At 40.5% G+C, this 22,908-nt stretch overlaps 1 protein-coding gene across 5 annotated transcripts in view; it reads right to left on the bottom strand.

Moving 5' to 3' along the window:
* Window positions 1-22,908, bottom strand: part of PRDM6 (PR/SET domain 6) — a 93,850-nt gene that overhangs the window by 67,177 nt on the left and 3,765 nt on the right. For all 5 annotated transcript variants that reach the window (XM_033163982.1, XM_033163983.1, XM_033163979.1 and 2 more), the window contains one exon: window positions 4,782-5,089. In XM_033163982.1, the coding sequence (XP_033019873.1) occupies window positions 4,782-5,089 (308 nt within the window). The remainder of the gene's footprint in view (window positions 1-4,781; window positions 5,090-22,908) is intronic.

Raw genomic sequence — 22,908 nt, 5'->3', positions numbered from 1 at the left:
AGAATCAGTTTTACAATCTACATAAAAGTCCAAAATACTCAGACATAAAATATGTAATAAAAGAGTCTCATGTAAGACTATATTTTCCCACTATATTAGGCATAAAGCATAGCTCTTTTACTCTCCATATTGAGAACTGTAATGATAACATTACTAAGGTTTATTTTCAGGGCAAAATTATTTGAATTTCATGAACATGACATATTTGAAACAGAGCTGACAAGCAGTCTAGAATTCTAGATGATGGATTGCTGAGAAACATAATTTTCATCTTAATAAAGCTATGGTTTGCACATAATTTTATCCCCTTGTGCTTTCCTGCATCAAAAACCTAGACTTAAATATAGCTTAGGGAATATTGAGGCAAATCTATCAGTACAACTGGAACTTGCTCCTTACTAGAGAAAAAAGGTAAAGATTGTAGCTCTTTTTTGTGTCCATGAGAAACGTACCCTCAAATTTCCCATAAGCAGATTCAAAATGTCTCATGTAAATAGACCCTTGGCCATTTTAATTACAGTACAGTCAAATGCAGAGCCGTCTGTCCCATAGGGTTTAGTGGTCCGTTGCGCCAGGGCACCAGCCTCTCAGGGGTGCCCCAGCAAGTGGGGGAGCTGCGCGGCTTTGCCGGCAGCCTCCCCTTTCCCTGCACGCCCGCCAGCAGCGCCCCGCCAACCATAAGGCAGGCGGGCGTGCAGCTTCCCTCCCAATCCTCCCAAGCCTCTGCGAGGATCTCTCTCCTCCTGTGAAGGCTTGGGAAGGGTGCAACTTCACACCCAAGTCTCTATGTGGATCGCTCTCCTGCAGCAGCAATGGGGAAGAGTTGTGGCCTCCCCCCATGGCTGGCAGTGCACAACTACGGCCACACCAACACTATGCGTGATAATTTGGGGGCACTGGGCGGATATTTGCACCCCAGCGCCGCATCTGCTAAAGATGGCCCTGGTCAAATGTGTAGGCTCATTTCTGGTGCACAAAGACTTAGGTGAACAATTTATGACCATAAAAATTAAGAGTCAATAGAATCTTATGCTTCCATAGATCTGTCAATGGAACTTCAGCAAATGTTTTCATCTCTGTGCTCTAAACAGTTACAATTCCCTAACTTAATGTTGGGCAGGGAGAGGAAGGGGGGGGGGTAAATTGCCATTCACAGCTTTCCAGACCTTTATTTTACTAAAACCTTAAAGTCTGAAAAACTTCAGTAACAAGAACATTCAAGCCTTTAAAATGTCTGCATTATATTCCAATGGAATTTAAAGTGTGGCCTCTATGCATTCCTTAAGTCTAGTCTTATTACAATTTGATGTTAAACAGAAAGTGGAAACCTTACGCAACTAGATTAATTTTTCTCTTGGGAATAAAGACACATTAATAACTGAGATAATCTTTTCATATATGTTGGAAGCAAATGTAGTTTCACTTCTTTATTAGAAAACACATTAAGAGAATATTATCTCATTCTCATCAATAAGCCCCAATTTCTTTTTTAAAAAGGTTGCTTTCTTTGCAACAAGGTTAGGAAAGAATTGTTTTCATTAACTCGGAATGAACAAACTCTAGAAATATTATTGAATTCGGATGGAATCAATATATGTCTTAGAAAGAACAGTGTTTACTTGCTAAACCCAGCAATATTTTTTTTTGGCTTTAAATAAATCAGTGTTTATTGTATTTTCATAACACACAAGCAAATTCTGCATTGGTTAAAAAAAATGGCCAAAGGAAAAATTAAAGGAGTCACAAGTAAAATGATTCATATTTTTGGCTTTCAAAAGAGATGATCTTTTCTGTAAGCTATAAAAAGGACTTGGCTGATTGATAAAGAAGTGTATAATTTCCCAATGAACACCCATAGGTGTCAGGCCATGTTGTGAGGTAATGGAATGGTGTTTAATTTACTACAAACTGCTGTACATTGAACTGTATGGATTACATACAAAGCAAACACTGAATGTGTGGCAAGAGCTCTAACACAGGCATGCCAAAAAATATGTCCAAAGTGTCCAACTATACATCAAATGTAATAATCCAGATGTTTGCCAAAGCAAAGCAAATAAAAGAGCACCACATCTGGACTGGTGTTTAATTGTCTTTGCGATGGTCCTTCAATGTTTTTTATTCATGCTGAAAACTACTATGGGACCATTGAGAATCAGCATTTTCTGAGTGCATTAACAGCACTATGATTAAGGAAGCTGGGTACTCACTCCTTTAGTGCGCCAATTATGTTGAACATCCTCATTCTGAGAATCTTAACAGATTTTGCTACAGAGTGGTTTGTATAACACAAATACAACTGGGCTGCCATTTTCTCCCTTCTGGTCTCTTATACATGTACTGTACTGCAACAATGACCCTCATTTTTTAAAATATAGCCTTTGACCTATTCTGTCCCTCCATATACTCTAGAATTTCACTCCTACCATTTGCCTCCAAACCACTGCCACAAACTCCGACTGCTTCGCCTGTATTTTCTCAAAAACCTCTTTAGACCCACTACAATCTGGCTTCCATCATCTGCACTGCACTGAAGCTATATTCATCCTGCTTGACTACCTTCTGCTGCTTTTGAATTATACTATCCTGGTTAACTCCCTTTATACCTTGGTGTCCACGATTCTGTTCTCATCTACTGCTTTTCCAACATCACTCATTCAGTATTTCAACCCAGGGCACCTTTTTCCTCTGCTTTCCTCCTCTCTGTTGTGGGGCTTCAGGGACCTATTCATGGCTCTTTGCTATTCTCTCTACACACAAAAATCTTGTGCTTTATGCTGATGGTATCTAGTTCCATTTTTCTGAGAACATTCTCTTTCCATCCAATACATCAACTGCCTGCCTAATATGTCTTACATTGGCATCTCAAACTTAGTACATTTAAGAACAAACTCTTCGTTTTTCTTCCCAATTCTTTCTCTCTTCCCTTGCTCTCTACATTCATTGGCAGCTTCAAAATCCATCTTGTAAATCAGGCACAAAGCTTTAGATTTATCTTTGGTTTTCTCCTCTTCTTTGCTACATACAGTCCATTTTGAAGTCATGTGATTCTTTCTATATCAAGTTGTGAAAATACAGCTGGTCCTCTTATACCCCTTCCCCCTTGGTAAACTGATTGGCCTTTAGTATTGCAATTGTCTCTCTAATTTTGTTGTCATACCTCAGCCTTCTCTGTTTTACAAATTCAACTCTTTTAATTCAGATCACGAGACTCTCCTCCTTTAAATCGTTACAATGGCTTCCTATTTGCTTCCCTATTTGCTTCTGTACTTAGCACTTCATAGGATGTGACATGTGTGAAGACAACTATAATCAGGAGCGTTCCCTATGCATGGATCTTTTCCCCTACACCAGTGGTTCCCAACCATTTTTTTTTGCCATGCTCCACCTAAGCATATCTAAAATCCTGATCCAAACCTTCCCCCCACGTGACATATAATTATTATTATTCAAAATGTGAACTCCTATTCACGTGGAGGAAGCCTAAAAGGTTTAACTGTTAATAACTCATTCCTGAATTGCCCCCTTAAAAATCAAATTGCCCCCCTATGTGGGGGGGGTGCCCCACGTTGGAAACCATGGCCCTACACTTTCTGTCACTTAGTGAGCACCTGAGATAACCGAGTAGCTTTCAGATCAGCTACAGCAGAAGTGGGGGACTGGATTTAGACGGATCACCAGATCCTTCCCCACTCCTTGTGGGTCAACTTAACAGGTGGGCAGATCACTGACCTGTCAATCAACAGATGAGATAATAACATCAGGTATTTGTCTGACACCAGTGAAAGTTCAAAGGCGGTGGCTGTAACAGCCGATCAGCTGATCAATGGTTGCAGCAACTTTCTTTGAAGACATGCTTTCTGCACCAGTCAATTGATTAGGGTGCTAGGTGTGTGCTTTCCAAGAGGTTCTTTAAACCACGGTTCTCCATTTCAAAAGTAATGGGGGATCTGTTGTTTTATGTTGGTTTACTAATCAGGATAAAAACATGGTTTAAGATCCTGTGCTGCTTAATAAACCAACATTAATACACAGTTATCTGTTTGGAATGAAGCAGGAAACTGTGGTTTTAAAAGCCCAGGAATCCAGCACCATAATCATCATATTAGAGAGGTGGGGAAGAAAGAGTGGGCCTGATTCACAGCTTTATAGTTTACAGCTAGAAATGTTACATTTAAAAAAGGCTCTGTAAAACCCTTTGTTATTTAAAACAGGCTTATAAACTAAGCTGACTTTTCTTTCATCAAACAACAGAGGATTAGTACCTCTGCTAATACAGCTAATACAGAAGCTAGTAGAAAAAATATTCATTTTTTTCACTTTTTGAATTAGCTGCAGATGGTTCACACTATGTCAGAAGAGATAGTAAAAAGCAGCCCAATAACAAAATAATTTGCAAAACTCTATAAAAATTATGACTTTTAAGATTTAAGGGATTGATATCCCTATAACTGTGTTTGCTTTGGAGTCCTACTAATTTCAGCTAAACTTACTTCCAGTTGTTCTGCAGAACTAAAAACAATATTATTGTACATCTTTCTTAACATGTGTAAGAATCTGTTTTATTAAATATATACTGACTGGAAGTTGCAGCTTCTTGCTACTAATGACATATCCAAAAAGAAAAGATGTCTTCATTGCTATATATATACAGGTATATTTTCAAATCTATAGCGGGAACTTTTGACAATGAAAAAAAAGCTCTTTTGAAAATCTCATGAAACAAATATTGAATGCATTATCAGACATTAAAAACCAAAATGATTTGAACTGTGACTTACTTCCCAGAGGTGTTGGGTGTTCCTGGTTGCTCCTGCTTGCACCTTTTCTGGCAGAAGGAGAACTCCCTGGAAAGGCCCGATCCAGGTGCCCTGCTGAATCCTTTGAGCAGCACAGATGCCATAGGCCAAACCAGGCACAGTGCTGGTGCACAGACACACTTCCCGGGGCAGATCCCGAAGCCACTCAGGAATCTCAGGTGGAGGTGCGGCAGCGGCGGCACTACTAGTGCCCACCAGACGGCGTAAAGAGTGCAAAGGGCCATGCATGGGGCACTCTCCATTACGATTATCTGCACACATGTCACATCCTATAGAGCAAAGACAAAAACAAAAAGGAATTAGCTTGTCACAGCTAGGCTACTGTCATCCGATCTCATGGCCGAGATATGTGGATTAATCCACCATTTTTTAAAATAAGAACATATAAACATACAGTGGTACCTCGGGTTACATACACTTCAGGTTACATATGCTTCAGGTTACATACTCCGCTAACCCAGAAATAATGCTGCAGGATAAGAACAGAAATCGTGCTCTGGTGGCGCAGCGGCAGCGGCAGGTCCCATTAGCTAAAGTGGTGCTTCAGGTTAAGAACAGTTTCAGGTTAAGAACGGACCTCCGGAACGAATTAAGTACGTAACCAGAGGTACCACTGTACTCTTGTTGCGTGCTCATCTTTCATATCTCAACCACCGTTATAATACATATATGCATAAACAGATTCATGTTCCCAAGACATTTGGGACATTAGAAGGTGTACAGAAGGTTCATTCAAGTGAAGCCTGAACACATTCACATGCATTCATAGGCTTTTAAAGCTATTATTTTTAGAGTTGGCTTAGGTTCACATTCTGGCCACTTTAAGGTATTTTTCTGTTCTGTTTAGTTGCTCACAATGACCAAGACTTCAATCTACACAGGGCCAGCCCTGCCATTAGGCAAAAGGAGGTAGATGAGTCAGGCCATGGATATCGAGATGAAGTATCCTCTGGCCCCCTCCAGCAGTTGTTCCTCCTGATCTTCCCTCCCACTGCCATTCTCATATTTGTGGACTGGCTCTTTGGTGATGGCAATATTTTGTGCTACTTTTTACTACTATTGTTTAAAGCACCCTATTTTACTTTGCTTCATCATTGCTTCCATATCTAACATACATATTCTATTTCCCTTTATCTGCATAAACTGCATTATCCTGTCCTTCAGCTTGGCAATTTCTAGCTACATTTTCTACAGATGTCTTCAATGACATACGCATCGCATTTTTTATAGGCTATGTATTCATCCATTTATGTTTGAAACTTTATTTTTATCCTTTTTAAAAATAAACAAATTATCAGTTAATATTAGTTAATTATGCTTTCAATGCATTATTTTTACATGTTTTCAAACATTTGTTAGGGTTTGCTATGTTTTGTTGTCTTATTGTTATTATCAGTTCATGGACAGAGCAATCCTGACTGGGGCAAACAGTGGACCCACTACCACATTTAAACACATGCTGGACCACGCCAACAAAAGCAGGTGGTTAGAGGACATTTGTTTATTTTCTTCATATTTCGCTATACCAGCTCCAGGCTGGTGTACCTGAGAGTGCTGAGGACCCAGCCCCTTGAGGGATCCCGATGACTTTGGATCCAGCAGATCTAAACCCACTGATGCCCTGCCCAGGGCTGTCTTTAGCACATGCAGCACTGGGGTTCAAATATCCGCTCAGCGCCCCCAAATTACCATGGATAGTGTTGGGGTGGCCGTAGCTGCGCACAGCCAGCCCTGGGGGGTGGCGCAACTCTCCCCCATGCCGCTGCAGGAGAGCAATCCCCGCAGCGACTTGGGAGTGAAGTTGCGCCCCTCCCACCAGCCTTATGGTTGGCGGGGCGCAGCTGGCGGAGGTGCAAGGAAAGAGGAAGCTGCCGGCGAAGCCGCACAGCTCCCCCACTTGCTGGGGCGCCCCTGAGAGGCCAGCACCCTGGCGCAACGCACCACTAAGCCCTATGGGAAAGACGGCTCTGGCCCTGCCACTACTCTTAAACGTGTCATTTCAGGGTTTTCTACTGGCTACTGCCATAGAGGAAACCACAAATTGTGGCTTTCACCTGAATGGGCACTGCCGGTGCCTCCACCACTCCAACTGGTGCCAATCCTGCCACCAATTGTGAGAAAGCAACTGCATGCCATTCAACACATCCCCCTAGCAACCCATATTGTGGGGGTGTTGGATTATACTGCATCCTTTCGCATAAATATTTAAATATGTTGTTGATATGGAAGGTGTTATTGCATTTGTTAATATGTTTGATATGTTGTTGCTATACTCTTGTCCTGATATGAGACACAGTAAACTGTCTTGATCTGCCAACATTTATATTTTACTATCTGCTTCTGTTTTCATTATTTGTTTGCTTTTCATGTATTCTAAGTAAGATACTTTGGGCACAGTCTTCTGTGGGAAAAGTAGTGCACAAAGTAAACCGATTATGACTAATTGAAATTATCATGCAAATAAGATATATAGTGACTGTGGTAGGGTACAGAAATACGAATCTCCAAGTTTTCGCTAGCCATGATTTCACTTAAGGCTTTTAGTCAAATAATTTTCACACAATTATTTCAGAAGAAATGTTTACCCATTACCACAGTAAAATGTAAATGCATGTTATGTTTATGCCAACTTTATGAATGGCAAGCTATTCATGAAACCACAACTTTGCCCATTCTTATTTCAGGGTGGGATTCTCCTAAGCTGTGTGCATGGAATGAGACCTGCTCGTGCAATGGGAGTTTCTTCCTGCACTGCCTAAACATGCCCTGGAGGGCTCGGGGAACCCCTGTAACAGGTTTAGGGGGCACACATGGGGAGGAGAGTGAGGAACAAGTCTTGTAGTACAAGCAGAGCTCATTCCCCATGTGCATGCCCCACTTATAATGCCATTATCAGCCCCTTCAATTTCAGTTCAGTCTTATAATAAGTTTCTAATCTTTACTGACACCAGAAAATGTTATGTACATACTGCATCCTTATGATACATTAAAATTTTACTATTTCCCCCCCTTATATGAATAAAAAGAACTTCAGAAGTTTTCATTTTATTCCATTTCGTGTTAATGGTTTCCATATTCTTTACATGAAGGTTCTGGACTTTCAAGAAAACAGTTCATGCTCAGAAATATGTTTTGCAACTAAAATAATAATGAATCCCTTTGAATCAATTACAGTTCGTGGCACATGTTGTACATTGTAACACAATTAAAGGTTTCAGACAACTCTTTTCCAGAAATATTTTCAAAAAGTAGTACTTGTTCTACATTATTTACACAGCAATTACTTTCCCCCTGATAATTCTGCATCATACACATCCAGCAGCTAAAAATAAAACAAAAATATTCACCAGTTGGTTAGGGATTTGGTGGTCTAAACCACAAATCTGGAATAAGTAAGCAGCCTAAAACCACAGGTTATAAACCCAGCAGGACTGTCACGGCCTTCTTGCCTCCTACGTTAGATAAACTTCAATACAGTATACTGTGTATGAATCTTTCAGAGTACAAAAAGTTTCTACCTATTCAACGTGATTATGAGTCACGTAACTAAAATGCAGCCTCTATTTCTGCAGTTGATAACTTACACACATATATTATGACACCTAGCTGCAATTTATCACTGCTCAAGTTAATTTATCACTGTTCAAAGGCTCATAATTAATTACATGCTTTTTTACAACAATCTAGATGAAAAGTAAATCAAAATATACATATTAAATTATAGTTAATTTGAAGATTCCTTTAAAAATGCAAGGCTGTAAGGAATACAGCATTAAACAGTAAAGTAAAACAGTTATCCTCCAGCTGTTAAGCACCTTTGCAAAAAAAAACTGATTGAAGTGCACTGCAGCATACAAAATGGGATTTTTGACTTTTTCTTTGAATAGCAGATCTCTATACATATTACTTTTTTAAGGTCTTAAGTTTCAACAACAGTTTGCCATGAAACACTGGATGCTAGTGTTTGAGAAACATGAACCCAAAACTGGGACATCTCACTTAGTAGAGCACAAGACTCTTAATTTCAGGGTTGTGGGTTTGCGCCCCACGTTGGGCAAAGGATTCCTGCATTGCAGGGGATACACTAGATCACCCTTGTGTTCCCTTCCAACTCTACAATTCTATGATTCTTGGGCACAAACAACTAGTTGCCTTCCAATTCTAAGATTCTATGACATAGTTATTTAGATTCAGGAAAATCACTTGGTACTCTATTAGGTCTACTTGGAGTAGTACATACTTTCAAGTGAGTATGTTAGGGATTCCAGCTAAAAGCCAGGTTCAGGTGCAATATTGCTGACCCAACAAACTATGGTCAGTTGAAGAAGGAATGAGTGACGAGCTCAAGTGTTCCCTCCTTTCCTCCTTCCTTTACATGTCCAGCTGAGGAGACTTTCTGGTTTGTGAAACAATCATTTCCCCAAGGCATCCAAACTGACAAACTCTAGTTTAAGCACTGCCTGCAACTAAAACTGTTCTGCAATCTTGGATTGCAGGCAGCACTTAAACACAATTCCTGGTCAAGACACCCTTGAGCGACCTGTGATTTAACAAATCATGAAGTCACTTCTGCAGCCTGGTGTATGAAAGTGAAAAATAAAAAGAGCGTTCAGACTCATTGCTTTCCGCCCACTCTAACAAACTATAATCTGTTGGACTAGAAACATTATGTATGAGCCAACCCACAGAGATACAGGACATTTGGCTGTGGTCAAAAGGATTATAAATCCTATATACAATCCTATCCCATCCTCAGATGGAATACTTGAAATCACTTTAATTATGTTGGCTTCAATGCATTTTAAGCTTACTTAAATCCTTACTTAAATCCTTTTATTTGCACCTAGAAATTCTTTTGGATCAAGATGATAATTCCTGTTAATACAGGCAGATACATTCCCTAGTGCTGTAGAAAACTACAAAAGCTAATGCTGATAAAAGTGACATTAATGCTCCATGCATTTCTTTAATGTTTCATAGAGTAGGTATGGTTTTACAGGTATAAAACTAAAATTTCTCACTACTGAATATCTGCATACACATTCAAACTATGGACCATTACTTTTATTTTGGAAGCATATTATATAGGATGTGGTTTGGAAAATATCATATAAACACTACATATATGCATTGCTTTTGTTAAACCCTGTTTCAGGTATGACACAAATATATTTGAAAAAGCACACGGACATGGAAATGATCCAAGCAGTGCTGGTGCCAAGCTATTTTTCACCCTAGGCAAGGCTTACACCACCAATTTTTTTTTGCTAACTTCAATTTTAAAAAAACTGATGTTGTGTAGAAATAACATTATTCAAAATATAAATTTCTGATATTTTATTTTTGTATTTTGAATTTTATCATTTTTACAAGACACATTTCTGAAAATTGAAGTTAGCCTTTTGTGTTATATAACAAAAAATAACCTGTATAAAACTGTGCCCTTCAAGGTCAGTGCTGCGCTCCTCTGAGGTCTGTACTCTACGCAGCTGCCTAGTTGGCCTAATGATAGCACCCGCCCTGGTTCCAAGGACAATTGTTTGCTAGTGGTATCATTACTACATGCCAGATCACAATCCTGAAATCAATTATACCAGGATCCTTGAACCCTGGTTTAGTTCCATTACCTTCTATAAGCTATACCACTTGGTTACATAATCATTAAAACTCTGAAAGCAATACGATTTGCTTTTGAGTAAGTATGTGTAAGACAGAGGAGCACATACAAAAAATTAAGTTTTTGTGGACTGCACTGTAATTGAAATGTGAGATGAAAAAAGATGCAGCCTAGAGTGGACACCATCCTAGATAGGAAAATAGCTCAACAATGTGTTTCCCACTACAAAGGGGTGGAAATTCAAGGAAGCCTACTCCATGGTGGGGTGCAATTTTACAGTATTTGTTTGAAAGCATTTATGAACCACTTAATGTTTTTAAAAATCTCTAATCAGTGTACAACATAAGAGCAATAAACAATATCACTAAAACAAAAATATAACATAAAACCAGTAAAAGAATATGTAGTATAAAAGCACATAAACAGTGTTTCAGGGAATTCAAACAAATAAAAACAGAGCCTGGTTTCATGGGTCAGGGAAAGCTTGGCACTATCATTTGATTTATACTAATCTTCTTTAAGCAACACAGCTACCCACCTGTTTCTTTAAGCAAAATCAATAATAAACCAAATTGATTGTTCCTTATAAAGAATGAACTCATGCTGGCTAGCCCCAAAACTAAACTTGTAACCATTCTCCCCCCCCCCAAAAAAAAACACCTCCCTCTAACCTTTCATTATAGTCTCTAAGATTTCTTTTACTGTATGAATCTGGGGGGGGGGGGAATCTTGTTGGAAAGTCTTTAAGATTTAGGAAACGACTGATCAAGATTTCAGTTACTTTTCAGAGCAGACCCTTGATTCTGGAATAATTTGTTCCCTGCTGACAATCTTTTAGATGTGTAACCTCCTCCCAGCTTCCTGATTATTAATGGCTCTCTTGGAGACACCATGTCTACTGAACAGCTTCAATTAAATGAAGCCAAAGCATCTTTTTTACTCCAGCCAGGCAGCTTTAAGCTCATACTTCTGCACTCTGCCACTAGATATGTAACATCATTCACTTTTACACATACATGAGGGTTTTAGAACCTCTGATAAAACGTAAAAATATGAGATAGGTATACATGCTGGAATCAATAGCATTTGGGGGGACTCTGTGCTCCTTTCCTGTACAAGAAATAAAGATGAGTACTGTACTACAAAAAAAAAAATGGGGGGGGGATGTAGACTACATAAATGCCAATTGTTTCCCAGCTCTAAGAGTACAGTAGATTCCACCTGTGGAAACTATGCTAATAGACTTCAAATAAACAAATAAACAAGTGATCTGCTTACTTATGTAAAGAATGTGCTTGCTTTATGCATTTTCCTTATACTGAAACTGCATATCCAGAAAGACTGACAGGGTTTCTGTAGCCAGAATTGCTAGCATATATAGTCATAAAATTATTATAAATGTCTTGGCTATTTACTCTCAACACTTATCTAAGCTACAAGCATTATTCATGATGCAATATAAACCCAACTTTACATTTCACTGAATTCTACTATATTCCAAAAGGCATTCCAAGATTATCTGAGTACATAATTATCTTCTGAATAAATGCTTGCCTTGATTTCAGAGTAGGTCTGTAAAACTGAATTTTACAGTATTTTTATTGTGTCCCCAGTATTTATAATGCTGTTTAAATGCTGACCACAATGTTCCATTTTTATTTTTTTTAAAGCATACCATTCAAAACCTAAATTCATTATTTGGAAGTAACTGAAATAGTTCTGCTCAAGTATTTAGGAGTCAATCATGCCTCTAAATGAGTTTATACATAAATTTCATTCAGATTAATTGAAAACTAAATGTAAGGTAGCCTAGTCTCACTCACTGTAAAGTACAGTGGTACCTTGGGTTACATACGCTTCAGGTTACAAACTCCGCTAACCCAGAAATAACGCTTCAGGTTAAGAACTTTGCTTCAGGATAAGAACAGAAATTGTGCTATGGCGGCGCAGCAGCAGCGAGAAGTCCCATTAGCTAAACTGGTGCTTCAGGTTAAGAACAGTTTCAGGTTAAGAACAGACCTCCGGAACGAATTACCGGTAAGTACGTAACCAGAGGTACCACTGTAGCAGCTCCTATTGGCTTCAGTAGAATTTGCATCATACAATTTATAGCATGGATACAAATTGTATTAATTTTAGTTAACACTACTTCTAAGCAGTGTGCACTAAGAAACTATACAGATGTACATCTAAATCTAACATACACAGTGTATAAGTCTGTTCCACTGAAATCAGTCTGGTTACCTGATGTATAAAGACTCCTTTTTGCAATGTGAATATTTGTTTCAATGTGAATATTTGTTTCAAAATAAAAAACAAAAAACATTTGGTAAAGTGTAAATGGTGCTATTAGCCTTTTAGCTACAGCTATACAGATCAGAAAGATGTGCAATTGGTTGGGGGGGAGAAAAAAAAAAAGAAAGATGTGCAATTTATCTGCTCCCTGGTCCATTTACAAGAAACTAGAATCTACACATGTAGAATCTATACTCTCAGGACAGATTAGTATTTCCCTTTAATAAAGAAAAGGGAGAAACCACTCATTTCCAAGGTAATAGAAATGGGGGGGGGGGACCTACATTTCAAAGCAAACAAAGTGATACAAAGGAAGAGATCAGCAATCTATCTATGTTTGTATGAATAATCATTTATAAAGAGAAAACTGCAACATAAGCCACATTTTGATTAACTGCATTATCAAGAGAAAATTCTAATAGTCCGAACTTGCAGTTAGATGTAGAGAAATCCAAGAATCTTGAAAACAGAATATTTGTATTTAGGTTCCTTATGGTGCATGTGAAATTGCTACCGTGACTTTGACATAAGTAACAGAACAAGTCTAATATTTTCAGAAGATCTGTCATGAAGGGCAACAAAGAGTCGGAGACATGTGGAACTGCTTCTTCCCTACATCTTGACCACAGAATTAACTCTTGAAACTAGAAGGAGCTGTTCTGTTTACTTCAATAGGCTTTTTGAACAGGCTGCTAATCAGCAAGAGGAAACGGTAGAAGATTGTCGCAATATATTGGATAGACAATAAAATAGTGGCAACTTTTATTTCGGGGGAAATTTATTCTGTAAAATAAGAAATAAGTTGCAGTAAAAGCATTTGAATAGGGTTCATGGTACATTCTAAGGCTGCGATCCTATACACACACTTTCCTAGGGATAAGTTCCCACTTGGTGGTGGTGGAGAGTATCCAAAAATGTTTTAAAGGAATTCACATTATTCTTCCTTAAATCCCCACATTGTGTCAATAGGAGAATGAAAAAGAGAGAGGAAAATTTATCATTTCCTGGGGGAACTGTTAACAAAGGTTTCTTACATGATCCTCTTAGGAAGAATCACTTGTAAACAAAAAAAAAACCCCAAATACATTAGGGTTGTCAGTGAATTAGAGGTTTTTAGTCGATTAACTGTCGTGTTTTTTACCAATTAATCAATTAATTAACTGGATGCAGTAAACATTACACTTCCTCAACAGAGATCATAGCAGTTGATGACAATAACATTTTTTCTTGATATACACAATGATTCTGAGCATGATTACTCAGAAGTAAATCCCACGGAGTTCAGCAAGCTTTACTTCCAAGAAAGTGTGCTTAGGACTGCTGCAAACCACCAAACTCAAGTCTCACTGAACTCAGTGGAAGTTACTTCTGAGTGAACATACAAACTTTTGTGCTACATATAACATACTTTACTGCTTGGAAAAGCAGCATAACAACTATGCCAGAATAAAAAGCAATAGGTGGAATGGACCCCACATAATATGAGTCAGACCCATTGGTCCATCTAGCTCTGTACTGTTTCCACCAACTGCCAGTAGCTCTCCAGGGTTTCAGGCAGGGTTCTCTTCTAGCCTTTCCTAGAGATACTGGGAATTGAAGCTGAGACCTTCTGCACGCAAGGCAGATGTTCTCCACTGAACTTCCCATCTGCAAGATTTTACAATAACCATACATATATCACGCCATCAACACTGTAGAAATCATTATTGTTGGCCAGTGCTTTTTATTAAAAACAAAACAAAAACCCAACAACACTAGAAGTCTTTGAATTGGCTACTAATAAAATATGTTAACTTCTCTTATCAATTAATAGTTTAATCCCTTCCGTCTTAAAATGTGTAGGGTTCTCTCTACCATCCCAATTTTACAAACAAGGAATGCCTTGTGTTTTCTGTTGTTTAACTGTTCGAACATACCGGTACCTGCACAAATAAATAGCAGTATAATAGTCTCAAATCCAACAGTCAATTTTCAACAGTACATAAACACCACCACCATCCAATAAAAATAAAAACACCTAAGGAAAATACAGGGGCAGCCGTTGGTCTTAAATTTCAGCAGCTCCCTGTGCAAGGCCAAAATTAGGCACCCTCCCCTCCCACCTTTCGCCGTCTGTTCTGCATGTGCACTACATCATAGTTGTGATGCCCTGCACCCAATCTGCCTTTGGAAAATACTTGTGATACTGCTATGCAACGTGCCGACCACTCACTAAATCTTAAAGAGTTTGGCATCTAAGGTTGCGTGATACAAAAGTCAGCTAATCGATGGCAACATACACAATCAAGCATTTTCACATACTGCACAAAAATTTCAAAAAAAGTTTCTTTCATACTATGTGTGCATGTTGCCAGTGAAAGAAAGAAAGAAAGCAAAATCAAACACACATTTTACTCAGTGTGTATTTTATATTTACCATACTTTTCCGTGCGTAAGACTAGGTTTTTACTTTAAAATAAGGTTAAAAATCTGGGGGCATCTTATACATGGATAGTGCATATGCCCATTTTTCTAAATTTGGGGTCCCCAAAAGTAGGGGGCATCTTATACACTGGGGCATCTTATACACGGAAAAATAGGGCACATTACGTATTAATTTAAGCAAATACAATTTAGTCCCATCTGTGAAGTTTAAGTGAATTTTATGGGGAATTATCTACCTTTTTAATAGACACTGGCAGAGTTAGTATAACTGCTTGACACTAAAGGGTTGGTTGAAATCTACCGTATATATTTACTTCATTTATATATATCTATATATTTACTCACACAAACCTTGAGCAAAAGATGGTCAAGCTTTTCCATCATAAAAAGCCAGGAGTTCTTAAAAGTACATAAAATATGAAGCTATAACTAAACAAAATGTACAAATAATACAATATCACATCTTGGGGCACGAACAATTCCTACATTTAATAAAACAGGGTACACAACTTTTTGTAACATTCAGGGTCAGACAACTGGGGCAAGAGGGCTTCTGAAACAAAATCATGCCTCCCAAAACAACCTTGGTATTTTTATATAAGGCATCAGTAGGATCAGATGATCAGCCATTCCTCCTTTAGTTTTCACGGGTATGCATTTTTGTAAGACAAAACTGCATGGGAACCATGACAGACAAGACGTGATTGTTCTTGACATAGATATAGAGCAGGCATAGGCAAACTCGGCCCTCCAGATGTTTTGGGACTACAATTCTCATCATCCCTGACCACTGGTCCTTTTAGCTAGGGATGATGGGAGTTGTAGTCCCAAAACATCTGAAGGGCCGAGTTTGCCTATGTCTGCTATAGAGTAAGGATAGAAAACCTCTCCCCAGATATTACTGGATTTCTACTCCAATCATCCCTCCTGGCTGGGCTGCTGCAAGTTGGAGATCAACAAAATCTGAAGGGACCATAGGTTCCCCATGCCAGATTTAGACCTTCTCAATTGAGCTGTTTCTTTCCTGGTGACTTGTCTTCCTACAGTTTTTCAGCTGATCTGCCCCTGTGTCTATTCTTTCTTTTTTTAAACAAGCTAACAAAAAAAAACCAAATTTTGAAATGCAACCACATGTTTCAAGTATCATCTAGCTCTGCCCGAATTGGGCAATCTGATTTTCACTAGCTGAACTTTAACTAAACATAAATACAATACTAAGGGGTGAAAGCAAAGAAGTGAAAGCCGTAAAAAATTAAAACAATAAAACAGTGTTCCAGTTACCTCTTGATAATGTGTCGTGTTATGTTGCTCAAAAGGAATTTTAATTTGTCTTTAAAAAGTAAAACATGCATAGGTGGCCTTAGGTCCAGGATACTGTAAATCTTTGACCTATGGCCACTAATGTATTCTTTGTGCATTTCCCCCTTGTTGATAGCATGCATATTCCTTTACCCTGGATAATTTTGTTAAAATGTGTTGATAAAGAAGTTGCCATTCACTAGTCACAGAAAGCAAATATCTAGCACTTCATATTCATGAAACGGACAACTTGTTAATTGAGAATATGTTCTGACTTGTTTGCAGGGCAGTTAACTGATGTTGCAATCAAAAAGTGTTACTCCAGTGCATTTTGTCGTCATAGAATTGTAGAGTTGGAAGGGATCCTGAGCATCATCTAGTCTGACCCCCTGCAATGCAGGAATATGCAGCGGTCCCATACGGGGATCGAATCTATTGCCAAGACTTTAACCATCAACTATAACTTCACAACCTGAACATGACTGAATCCCACCCAAAAATAGCAGCCAAAGAGTATCATGAGGTCATTTATTTTTTATGAATTGTACTCGGCGCTCCCCAACTTCAAACATACTCCTGACTGTAGGTACAACTCCTCTGAACAGCCAAGTTGACAATAATTTGCCACAAACTGTCCCAATTCTTAAACCGAACAACTTCCCCCTCTCCCAAAGTCCTGCCCTATATAAGAGGTATACTTTGAGGCTAGCCTGCCTTTCGATTTACTAATAAACAACATAGTTTTCTGTACTAGCTGTGTTAACTCACGATTATCTCCAGAAAAGTGTCTTGTAGTGAAAAACGGCAAGGTAATTACGTATAGGGATTTAATTTGCAATTCATACCTCTAGGGTATTTTTCATTTGCTAATACAGTATTTGGTTGAAAAATCATGACTCAAAAAATCACAATGAATCACTTGTGAATGAAAAAATCGCAAGTCTTTTTTAATTATTATTTCTCAAACAGCAGTCCCCACCCTGAATATCATTACCACCAACCAATTTCTGAAACCGAGAAAGTTTCAAAAGTACTTCACGATCTTGGGTGGGGTTTTTTTCCCCTTTTTCCTATACATGACTTGACTAATAACTACATACAACAACAAGAACAACAACAACAAATAATAGTAATAAACCAAAATATTGTTTTTAGCAGTTACAAACCACCCAAAGTTTTCAGATACCGTCAGACAGCAATGCAATAATGCATTACAAGCTAATAACTACAGGAACCCAACTTGTTCTTATTCTTTGATATTTTGCACTTGGGGGTGTTTGATATTTATAATTTGATATTCAAGTTACGTCCGGGTCTTCCTTCCGAAGGGGCCCAGGTTGGCCAACATCCCATGAACGTCTAAAAAAAAAAAGCAATTATCGTACACAAACCTTAGAACAGGTCTCTCCCAAAGAAAATGTACCTGTGGTTTAAAACGTCTTCTCCATTTTGCGCCTCCTGCTGTTGTGCTGATGTGGAAAAAAAGAGGGCGAGGGGAAATAAAAATAGTAAAAGAATTGGGGGAAAGCAAAGAGGCACCCCAGTGTGTCGCCCAACATAGCCGGGGCAGGGAGGCCTGTCTGGGGAACCTGAGGAGGAGCCCCATTACCTGGAAACAGAGGCAGGAAAGCCCAGTCACTAGGCCTCTTCCGAGGCCCAAACGCAAGCAAGGCCCGCTTTTTCGAGGGAAACAGGCCTTTTCCTTCGGGCTCCTCATGGGGACGCCCTTGTGCCCTTCTGTCCGCCGCCCGAAGAAACGCCCTCAGAGGGGAAACTCTGTCGCCCGGCTCAGCGACCCCGGGAGGCTTCTCGGCGTCTCCCTCAGACCCCTCGCGAGGAGCGCGCCCAATGCGCGTTGGGGGCGGCGGAGGCGGCAGCAGGTGAATCCTATTGGTCAAGATGCTCTTGGCCACCTGAGCCCCAGGTGCTTCCCCGCTTCGTGAGCTGCGCTGCCACGGAAGCAGCGCGCAGGCAGGGGAGGGGGAGAGCGCAGGAGGCGTAGATCTAATCCTGAAGAGACCCCTAAATCTCATGGGCGATGCAAAACTCAAATGATCCCAGGAAAGAAGGAAGAGATCCATAGGAGGCCCCCCATGAAAAATGTCAGCCTCTCCCCCCCAAAAAATAGTGTGCGGAGCGATAATCAAATATGGGGGGAGGTGATTATCGCTCCGCATAATCGATCACAAGAGGCGGCGCGTGCACACTATCATTTGAGTTTTGCATCGCCCATGATATTTAGGGATCTCTTTAGGATATTCCCCCCAATATTTTATTCAAGTCAGCACAAGAGATCGGTCGTACCGACTTGCGCGCTGCTTGGAAAGACCGCACAGGATCGGGCTGCCCATCTCGAGTTCTCGCAGCCAGGATCCGTACATACACACCGGTTAATCCGGAGCATCTGGATCTGAGCGGGATTAGACGGGTCCTCTCCAAATCCGAGCAGCTCACTCAAGAGAAGTTTTGGTGGGCACTGTTATGCATATCAAAATAAATGCTGATGATTTTGCAATGCAGAGGAGCAATTTTAACATAAGTAAGCCTTCCCATTTCAGGAAATTAAATCAATCTGCTTAACGGGGGTGGGGTGGGGGGATCCATTGCACGCTTGCTACGCCACTGCCTCCGTTTAAGTGTGTGCACATATTCGGAATCGGAACCATCTGATGAGTTTCTTACCGTAGTTGTTTTATGAGGGGGGAGGGGGGCAGGGAAATGAATGAGAAAAGAAGAGACCACGATTCAAGCGGCTTTTGTGCGAAGCCATGTGATATGCTGGGGAAATGCGTGTGGATAGAGCGCGTGTGCATTTTGTGTGTGTGTGTGTGTGTGTGAGTGAGTGTATCTCGCCTCCTTCGATCGCGCGTATGAATGAATTAAATTTCGGTGTCAGGTATCAGAAGGTTAGGAGAATATTGTGTGTAGATAAACCTTGCCACCCCCCTTGGCCCTGGGGGAGCCCCATATACAATGTGCAGATGATGAATGGGCTTTGGGAGAGGAGATCGAAGCGAGGGGCCGCATCGCCTCCACTCTCTCCTACAAAACTATAGGGCAATTAATTGTGCCTTGTCCCCTCATCCTTCATCTCCTTGTGGCACATATCGATGGAGATTACTGCTGATGGACCATTTTATCACCTTAAATAAACAGCCACCACCTTTTCTAACCTCAATCTAATATATGGGCCGCGAGCTGCTCTCTTTAAGGGTGCTGCTGCTGCTGCTGCCGCCGGCGAAACGAATGATGATGGAAAGTAGCTAAATCAGAGGCGTTAGTAGCAATTTGGGAAAATGCGGATTTAAAACGTAAAAGGCAGGGGACGGTCCACATTTCGCAGGGCGTTGCTGCAGCCCAAACGCTCCTGTCGTTCGATCCAGTAGGACGGACAATGCATGCAACCGCTCTCTTGCATTAGTTTGACACGATTCAGAGCAGCTGGGGTCGGAAAGATCCTTTTCTTTGTTGTCGGCGTTTCAATGCAAGGGAGGAAGAAGAGCCGCGCCACCTCCAGTTCCGAAAGCTGCAGCGCAAGGACATAAAACACGGGTCTCTGTCGCAATCCTAAAGACCATGTCGCCTCAATCAAAAAATCACTGTCTTCCATTCCGGATTAATTAATGCGGAGTAGGTTTCATCCTTTCTTCTGCACGTCACGATAATTAAAAATTGAATTAAAAGCCCCGTTCCTTCCATAGGTAAGAATCGAAACATCAAAACATTTACCCCCTAAGGTGAGTAGGAGCGAGGCATTTCAAATACTTTGACGTCAATCCCAACTGGAGTTACTTGATTTGAATGTCAGCCTTCAGTAAAAATAATAATAATAATGGCATATCGCACATGGCCATAAAAAGCCTTTGAGCCTCTTTTTGCGCCTCGTGTGAAGTTTGTTCATACAAGATGGAAGCTTAAAAAGAGGTTTCAAGTGGAAAGCGCATTCTGGCCAAGACAAGATTTATTTGGCAGTCGCCTTTAAGACCAATACAAGCTTCAGGCGTGAAAACGCCCTAACTTGGTCAGGATCATAGGCGTGAATCTAGTCATTAAAATGCACAACTGCCGCTTTATTTAAGCAAAATCCTATTTGATTTCCAATCCTAATGAGTCAGACTGTGACAATTTATTAGCTAGAAATGTCTCCACTTGAAACAATAACATAAATCACTTTTCCTTTTTTTTTTCCTTAAAAAAATACCCTCAAACAGATCCTCTTTGAAAATTGACTCCTGGCTAGTACCTATTGAATATTCTCTCAAATAATCTATATCTGTGATTGAGGAGTCCTAAATTAGTTAAAACCTACTCCCATTTACCTGGGAGTAAGTTCTACCGAACTCCGTGGAACTTCTCAGTATGCATGGTGGCGCTCTAATGAGGCAATTCTTTGCACGTCTACTCAGAAGTAAGCCCCGTTCAGTTCAATGTTGTTTGGTCCCTCCAGGATTGTTAAATCTCATCTACCCAAACAGAACACACAGTGAAAAAGTAGAATATTTTGCTTTATATTTAGGCAGAATATGAATTCAGAAAAATTAGCCATTCGTGGTACACACCGGAATGTCCACAGGTATTCTCACACTGGGATCCTCATCATCTCTAGTTTATGACTTTTAAAACAGTACTATACAATAAAAGATATTCAGGGGAAACTAAGAGTCTTCTGCATTATTCCATTTGCAATTAGCATATGTCGATATTAATCATAATAATAGTCAAAGGTTGACGGAATCTGGTTCTGTGAGATACAGTACAGCAAGCTATATGTCCCCGACACAAACTTCATTATCCTTTAAAATTATTGTGCATATTCGGACCACAGGGCATCTGGACTGAACAAGGTTTACCAGCATCGAGTTAGGTGTCCCAGTTAAGCCAAACGACTTGGACCCAGTGAGTCTGAGTCTGCTATCCTTACTTGGAACCTTCAGTGGACAAGAGACCCATCGAAATGTGTAAATGTGCTTCAGATAAGAGTGCAAAATCCAATAACTTGCCGTAGTTCGATTACAAGGGCAAACTGTGCATTTTTAATTTACTGGACTCTTCACTTTTTAAATAATGTAAGAGAGTTTCTGGTCAATCAACATGAAATTAATGGGAGGCGAGGTCGGACAAATGGAGCTAAAATCAACTCCAACAGGTCATCGTGTTCGGTACTCCCCACCCCCACCCTCCCAGATCTGCTATATTTCTGGCGAAGAATTTCAGGAGCCCGTTCCAAAAACCAGCGCGCTTTCACATGATGAGGGCTGAGAGCTCGCTTTAGTGTGGAATGCGTCACTTGTGCATGCTGTTACGGCGGGCACGTCGCGTGTACAGCTAGCCAATGGGCACATTCAAAACAGGAGGCGCGCGAAATTGCAAAGCAAAACCAACTCTCCACACAACCAGCAGCCTGTGAAAAGAACTCCAAAGGCGCATTAATTGTGGGCTGGACTACTGTTCTATGATTCTCTTTAGCCTCTGCTGCAGTCATCATCCCTGGCCCAACAACTGCTTCCATAGCCCAGCGATCTCCGCTGCAAATCAAAACTAGTCCCAAACCAAATAGTACTGTACACTCCACCATTCTCTGGCCATGGATCTCCACCTTCCCGTGCCGAATCCCTTTATCTTTTGACCGTACCCATATCCTCTGAAAAGGATCCTCCTCTCCTTATTTGTGAACTCTGGAAAGGCACAACTTCTGATCTCAGACAGAAACGAGAGATACCAGACCACGAGACGCGTGGGAAGAGGGTTTTGTGACACATTCGGGGGGGGGGGAAGAGAAGCAGACGGGCTCACTAACAACGGGCTCGATCCATCACCCCTCGAAACAGCCCCGAGCCCTTGGAGCACGGGAGATGGTCTGGCCAGACCCTGAGGTCATTCCTTTGAAACTGGGAAGGATCTCAGTTCGGAGCTGCTTCCAAAGAAATCGGGACGGGCTCATAGGTAGGGATGAGTTAGGAGGGATCAACGCATTGGGATTTGGATTAGGGAGCGGATTGTGGAGCAGATTGGGAGACCAGCCTATAACTAGGCGCGCTCCAGTTCCTTGGCACGCACAGGGCTTGAACCCTCCCATCTTACTTATTTCACTGGTTTTGCAAAGTCCTCGTTTCTTACTAGTCATTTAAGCAGTTGTTTTCCTTACTGCGTTCGCCAGCAAATCCGACAGTTCCTCGCAGCGTCGCGATCCCGCGTGGACCACGTGGAGTATTTTACAACAAGGACCGCTGGCCTTTACAAAGCTCTTTCTCTAAGTGCTGGGGAGGGAGGGGAGCACGAATTGGCTCAGCAGCCCTGCCCTTTCTGAGGTCACCCTTTGTTTTACCTTTCCTGCTCTTTTGCAAGCCCTTTATCTTCTAGATTTACCGAGCTCTGTCTCTGAAAAGTAAGCCGCGTACTGTAGGCCATTAAAAGCGCGTTTCAGACCCCATTAATTTATGAGTCTGTAATTTA

The sequence above is a fragment of the Lacerta agilis genome, chromosome 11, assembly GCF_009819535.1.
Source record: "Lacerta agilis isolate rLacAgi1 chromosome 11, rLacAgi1.pri, whole genome shotgun sequence".
Classification (NCBI taxonomy): Eukaryota; Metazoa; Chordata; class Lepidosauria; order Squamata; family Lacertidae; genus Lacerta; species Lacerta agilis.
Note: the sequence above shows the minus strand (reverse complement) of the source record. Positions and strands in the feature narration are given on the sequence as shown.